This window comes from Leptonotus elevatus, chromosome 3 (genome assembly GCF_054856555.1).
Source record: "Leptonotus elevatus isolate MCC_2025b chromosome 3, RoL_Lele_1.0, whole genome shotgun sequence".
Taxonomy (NCBI): domain Eukaryota; kingdom Metazoa; phylum Chordata; class Actinopteri; order Syngnathiformes; family Syngnathidae; genus Leptonotus; species Leptonotus elevatus.
The window spans coordinates 23615284-23622337 of NC_141241.1; the positions used below are offsets into that span (position 1 = coordinate 23615284).

Below are 7054 nucleotides of genomic sequence, written 5' to 3' on the forward strand. Positions count from 1 at the left end.
TGGTCAAGTAGTCTGACTGCATCAAAGTAAGAAAAGTAGATAATGCTGGAGCTATTATTCCAAGACTGTGAGATGTCTAATATGACTTTAATGCCCCCCAAAAAAGTTTAGAAGAAGAGTGTTATTCAACTGTTAATTAATTAATTTTAATTATTATTTTTTAAATTTTTATCTACTGTATTTCTTAAAAGTAGTTTAGTCTTTCTTTTACACGTAACTGATTAAAAGTATCAGTGTTGTACGCACATGCGCAGTGTGGATAGATGATAAACAGTTTCGTCACCTCGCCACGTACTGTTCGATGCAACCAAGCTTGCTCACTGCTTTGACAGACGTGCTAACTGACCAATGAGAAACAAATGCTACGACGCGGACCGCCCATTGTCAGACGAACAAGCTACTTGCCGACAGAGCTCCTGCTTGAGAGGAGGCGATAGACAGTAATTCAAGCAAATTCTGTTTTACAGCCACTGTAACGTGAGTATACAATACAAACACAGCTAGTCTCTTTTGTTAGGCATGTTACGTCATGGCGCTGTTGTAGACCCTAATATAATCTGATCAGAATTGGGTACTTTTTAGTTGCTTGTGGGATCATTAGCTAAAACTGTCAGTGCCAGTGCTAAGGCTAACATCAACAGTTCCCTTCAGCCAAGCTTTGAAAAAGTGACGAAAAAACACAGGCGACATTGCCACTCTAGGCCATATGACATCAACTGTCTTAAAAGTTTGATGTTAGTTGTTGTTAAAACTATTTATGTTTTAATGCCTTTACTATCAAGATGTGGTGGAGTCGTGTCCTGTCAGTCAGCTGGGTTCTGGTGCTGGTCCAGCTGCTCACTTTGGAGGCAGTTCCCATCAGTAAGGACAAGACCAAAATTAATAAGGAGCCAGAGGTCAACATTGAAGATGCTCCTGCGAGTGTGGTAAGTGTTTCCCTACCTTTTATTTCTCATTCAGATTTGGAAAATTCTTAGCATGCTTTTTGCAAAGGTTTGAAAAATGAAACCTTTAAATTTTAATTGAAGCACATTGAGGGCCACATTTTCTATATTGTTTGAAATTGAAAATTAATAGAATATGAACTTATACTTTCATGTGTGTGAAAGACTTACATTAAAGCCTTTCTCTAATAAACTGTCAGCGCTTTATAGAATAATTTACAAAGACTATGTTAGCTAGTTCAGCAAGTTCTGAAAATCCTGCATGTAGAATAACAAAAAACTGGAAAAGCCCTAGACATATTTCAGCAATGGGAAGATGACTGTTTTGTCCAATGAGCCCATTTATGTTCAGAATAAATTTGGTGTGTGGGGGGGGGGGGGGGGGGGGTGCTTGTATTATCTATAAAAAGTGATCAAAATTGCTGTCTTTATACACATTTTGTGGCAAAATGAAAATAACAAATCGTTAGTATTAAGATACACTTAATTTAGTTTATTTGGCCAAAAAAGATGTAACGGACCAGATCTTGCTCCCGCACCTCGAATTTGACGTGTAGAATTGGACTTATCTATACATAAAGAGGTTTCACAAAAATAATGCTTAAGCATTTTTGAATTAACTTCCCTCAATGGGTGAAAATCAGAGATATAGAAAGACTGTTTAAAAAAAATCCCCCTCCTACACACTTAACACTCAAACTTATTAAGACACACTTGAAGGTGTTAAAACAAACTTTTTATGTTATTCCATGGCACCTGTTTTCAGTCTGAACACAAGTTTTCAAGCTAATTATTTGTTACTGGAAAGCTGATGTATGGAACAAAAAATTATGAGACATTGTATAGTTAAACAACAAAATGAAATGTTCAGATGACTGTGTCCAGTTGTTTAGATTCTTAATTACTGTGTATTGTGTAATATGACACTATATATATATATATATATATATATATATATATATATATATATATATATATATATATATATATATATATATATATATATATATATATATATATATATATATATGACAGGGTATTATTTTGTTCTCTAATCATGTTTTTCTTCTGCTGAAGGACACTGGGCTCCACTATGACCGCTACCTCAGAGAAGTTATAGATTTTCTAGAAAAAGATGAACATTTCAGAGAAAAACTCCATAACACAGACATGGAAGATATCAAGGTAAAGCCGTCGTCTTGTTTGATTTCCAGTTAAGAGTATGTGATGTAAACAAATGACCAACCGGTAGTCTCTCACTTCTTCTTCTTGAAGTGAGTCCGCATCCTCAAATCTGAAAGCTGCATTTCATTACCCTTTCAGACCCTGTTAGGGATTTTTACCATTCCCAAATGATTGGTCATAGCAGAAGTAAAAAATGTGCCCCAGATAAAACCCTTTTGATCATTATACTGTACTACAAATGAACTTAATTGGAACAATTCTAATGAATGATATTTTTAATATATTTGGGATATTTTTATTGCGTTGACTAATGTTTACCTCCAGCAAGGCAAACTGGCCAAAGAGCTGGACTTTGTCAGCCACCACGTCCGAACCAAACTGGACGAGCTGAAGAGGCAGGAGGTGAATCGACTCCGGACCCTCATCAAGGCTCGCCATGACCTTGAAGGCGGCAATGGTGGGTAAAGTGTGGAATGGATGTGAGATAAAAAGCCGTAACCGTTCGTGTGTCACCTGGCTAGATATGACGGTGGACCACCAGGCTCTGCTGAAACAGTTTGAATACTTGAACCACATGAACCCGCATACATTTGAAGTGGATGACCTGGATCGCCTGATAAAATCGGTAAATCAGCTGGCCGACAAAATTAGTAACCACTCTGTGGGGGAATTTTTTCTTTTTTAAAATCACTCTCGTGCTGACGTCATCAGAGTATTTTGCCAAGAAACAGTAAAGTGCAAAGCGTTTTTTTTTTATCAAGGCCACGAACGATCTGGAGAACTTTGACAAAGAGAGACACGAGGAGTTCAAGCGTTACGAAATGATGAAGCAGCACGACAGGCAGGAGCATTTGAAGACGCTGGATGGAGACGAGCGAAAGCGGGAGGAGGAGCACTATGAGGAGCTGAGGAAAAAACACGCCGACCACCCCAAAGTCAACCACCCGGTAAGTCAGACTCGGCCAGCATTCACGCTCGCTGAATATCTCCAGCAGATTTTTGCATCATTTGTAGACTCTATTGAAAATGTTGAAATGAGGTGTTGTGTTTTCAGGGTAGCCAGGATCAACTGAAGGAAGTGTGGGAAGATACTGATGGCTTGGACCCGGAAGATTTTGATCCCAAAACTTTTTTCAACTTGCACGGTAAGTTAACACGTTCCGTCCTGTGAATACACCACACGCACTTTGATGCAATCGCGTCTTTGTCTTCCTCGGCCTGATGCAGACACCAACGGAGACGGCTTCTTTGACGAACAGGAACTGGAGTCGCTGTTCACCAAGGAGGTGAGAAGTCATGTCATGTTTACTTTGGTTTAGCAAAACAGTCCTTGACGGTTGCTGGCTGACGTTTCAGCTGGAGAAACTGTACGATCCCACCAATGAGGAGGACGATATGGTGGAAATGGAGGAGGAGAGGTTACGCATGAGGGAGCATGTGATGAATGAGGTACAGTGCAGCTGTTGAGCACACGTTATAATAAGTATTGGGGATGTAATGATATGCAAACATCACAATACAATATTAGCACGACTTGAAGCTCACAATACAATAATTATCAGGATATTGTAGGGAGGTTGGCAAAATCTCTAATAACACTTAATATTGAGGTACTTACTTGATAATACACACATTGAGTTCCTCCACATATTGACTCGGTTCACAAGCATATTATGTTCCCCTTCATCTGACCATTAGCATCGATTTTAAACATGGAAGGGCCAAAACATGCCTTGTGAAAATTAAACTGCACTAAAAAAGTAGCCACAAGAGGATGCTACAACTGCACAAATGGAAATCAACCTGACTTTTTAACAGCTTTTAATCTTTTGACATGACAATGACGATATTGTGGCAGTGTTACTATCACGATATTGCCGTTATCGTTACATCCCTAATAACTATCCGTTATATCTAGTTAATAGATTATTACTAAACTGTTTATTGCGTTATTAAAGACTTGCTAAGTGTTTGCTAACAGTTAAGTATTTATAATGATGCCTATAGATAGCTAATATATAATTAATAAACTGTTGCTTAGTGAGTTATAATTGATTTAAAACTGTCTTATAAATTAGTAATAGATCATGAACAAGCTATTAGTAAATGAATTACTAATGACTTGTTAAGTATCAGTTAATAGTTTATATATGTTATTGGGACGTTACTGGAAAGTTGGAACTATTCCTCATTTATTAACTGTTAGTAACTAAGGAACAGTTTTCCAGCAACTATGCATGTTGTAAATCATTAACATTTTGTCGCTGTCCTGTAAAATACACTTATGTCCTTTTCACTTTTTTTTCTTTTAACGTTTTTGGAATGTCTGCATTCAGTTTCATCCCATAAATGTAAAAAATTATAAAAATGGACATAAGTGTTTTTCACAGGACAGCGACGATATGGTTAACAAGTCATTAATAACTCTTTAATAGTTTAATAATAATATATTAGCTATCTATAGTCATCATTATAAATCCTTAAACTTTTAGCACACACTTAACAAGTCATTAACAATTTACTAATGATCTATTAACTAGTTATAACAATTAGTAGGAAGTGTTAGCGTTTGTTTAGAAACACCTTAAAACACCTCTTAATAATTATGTGGCCACTCGTCATGCATTAAAATTACATCATAAACTAAAAGCCATTTCATATGTCACATTGAATGACACGAAAAACACTTGCAGGTGGATTCCAACAAAGACAGGCTGGTCTCCTTAGATGAGTTCATGACTGCTACAAATAAAAAAGAATTCTTGGAGCCAGATAGCTGGGAGGTGAGACAAAATACACAACATTGCTACCATTTCAACAAATTCAAGGACTGTAAAGTGGCGTTGGCTTCATATGTGCTGTTTGCAGACACTGGAGCAGAACCAGGCCTACACGGATGAGGAGATGAGGGAGTTTGAGGAGCACCTTGCTCACCAAGAGCAGGAGCTTCACCAGAAGTCTGCTGATCTTCAGAAACAGAGAGATGAGCTGGAGAGGCAACAGGAGCAGCTCAATGCGCAGAAAGTTGAGTTGCAACAGGTAAGGCACCGGCGGAAAATATATACGTGGACAAACATTTTGGAATGGCAAAAAAATAAAATAAAATTGACAGTGGTCATAGACATAACCTGAATCTGACAAAAGAAAGTACAGAAGAGGATTAGGATCAGTGAAGAGAGGGTTGGCAGGATTCTCACTTTTTTCCTCAGAATTCTGACTTTGAAGTGAGAATTCTGACTTTAATCTCAGAATTCTGATTTAGTGACATAGAGCTATGAATTGTGGGGGATAAGTCAAAAAGTCAGAATTCTGAGAATAAAGTCAGAATTCTCACATTAAAGTCAGAATTCAGACTTTTTAACCTCAGAATTCTGAGAACAAAGTGAGAATTCAGACTTTTTTCCCCTCTTCACTGGCCGTAATCCGCTTTTTTTCCCCCCACACATCCAGGCAGTTAATCACATGGAACGACTGAAGGCTGAACAACTTGAACCCCCTCCTGAGGTCCATGGTATGTTGGGATTCATTTTGTCTTCATAGTTGTAGTGTGTAGGCTGTTGTCTGACAACGCTGATCGCTGTTTTCATTGCAGTCGAAGGAAACGCCATCCCAGAGTTCCACGCGATGGACATTCAAGGGCAACACGACCAGGAGGCCCCCGTCCAAGAGCATCCACCTGCGGATCCGGTTCATGGGGATGCTTCTCAGGAACAGCGTCAACACCAGAATCAGCAAGCGGGCGAGCAGACGCATCAAGATTTGCCTCCAGGCCACCATGCAAGCCCGCAAATTGACAACCACCTGTCATAGAGCCTTCACAGCTGGACCTTTGCAACCTCGTCTAGTCCAAGAGTGTTTGGCCTATTCCATCATGATGACTGATTGGTGCTTTGGAACACACTCAGGACAGAGAAGCACACAAGATGAACAATGCCACTTTTGGGTGCCCGATTGAAGAATGACAACGTGGATTTTCAGGAGCATTTTGTCAACAAAATGACAGCAAAGGGACAATTGAGGAGTAACATTGAGTTTCAAGGCCTGTGGAAAAAGTCACTTTAAACGGAACACCAGAGTACTATCAAGTGAAATTTTTGAAGTGTTTATTTTTCTTCTTACGAGACCGCCCATTTAGACTTTTGCCAGTAAGAACAGTGTTTGGTTGTTCATCGCTTAACAGTGTCATTATTAATTGGCTTCCTTTACCTGCCGCCACCATCTCAACCGTTATGCTAATCCAAGCATTTACCTGTAGTCGCTGTAAATATAATTGGCATTGATCTGCCAAAACTGATCATACTTTTTAGAATTCTTTGAATTCGGCACAGGATTTCCCCTTTTGGTAAACGAACACCCATTTGATTGGTGTTTACGTGGAGTTTGTTTACATACATTTTAATGGCCATTATTTAGCTCATATACACAATTGTGTGAGAGGTTTATTATTTGATAATTTTTAATTTATGACAGCTATTGATAAAAATACTTTTTAAATTTAACTGCAAAATATTAACGTTTGGTGTTTTTGTTGCATTTGATTTTTTTTTTTTACTACTGAATTTTAAAAAGGGCAAAAAATAATGAGGCCATACAAGTGGAGTATTTTCTTAATGCAGGATGCATCCGACGTAATCTGAAGGACTGGAATCTTGGGTCAGTTGACATGCCAAGCAGTGTTGCGGTTTCTGCTCATCTTTTCTATGCATCTGCAAAACAGCATGATTTTGTTTATGGTTTCAGGCCGCCAAGCTATTATTTCTCTGTGCCAAGAGGTTTTCTTTGTGAAAAGACTGCATAATAGTTTGCACAATAGGTACAGTTTGCTTGCTGCTGGATTTAATTGTCAGTGTATGTTGCTACTGTATGTCTCAGTTCAACACGATAAAGTGATTACATAATTTCAGCTGGCTCAAGTGATTCATTAT

General features: G+C 38.4%; 1 protein-coding gene across 1 annotated transcript; it reads left to right on the forward strand.

Annotated features, from left to right (window-relative positions):
• The first annotated feature begins 386 nt into the window (after positions 1-386).
• On the forward strand, positions 387-7032 carry LOC147177483 (nucleobindin-2-like). The gene is made up of 13 exons (XM_086070386.1): positions 387-477; positions 783-926; positions 2022-2129; positions 2454-2586; positions 2651-2754; positions 2891-3076; positions 3184-3274; positions 3357-3415; positions 3486-3578; positions 4823-4912; positions 4998-5168; positions 5580-5640; positions 5722-7032. The coding sequence occupies exons 2-13, from the start codon at positions 783-785 to the stop codon at positions 5937-5939; spliced, it is 1458 nt and encodes a 485-aa protein (XP_085926512.1). The 5' UTR covers positions 387-477; the 3' UTR covers positions 5940-7032.
• The last annotated feature ends 22 nt before the right edge of the window (positions 7033-7054 follow it).

Coding starts and splice junctions, on each gene's coding strand:
- LOC147177483 (XM_086070386.1), top strand. CDS start 783: ATGTGGTGGAGTCGTGTCCTGTCAGTCAGCTGGGTTCTGGTGCTGGTC. Junction 3,077..3,183: donor ACCCCAAAGTCAACCACCCG/GTAAGTCAGACT, acceptor TTGTGTTTTCAG/GGTAGCCAGGATCAACTGAA. Junction 3,416..3,485: donor AGTCGCTGTTCACCAAGGAG/GTGAGAAGTCAT, acceptor CTGACGTTTCAG/CTGGAGAAACTGTACGATCC.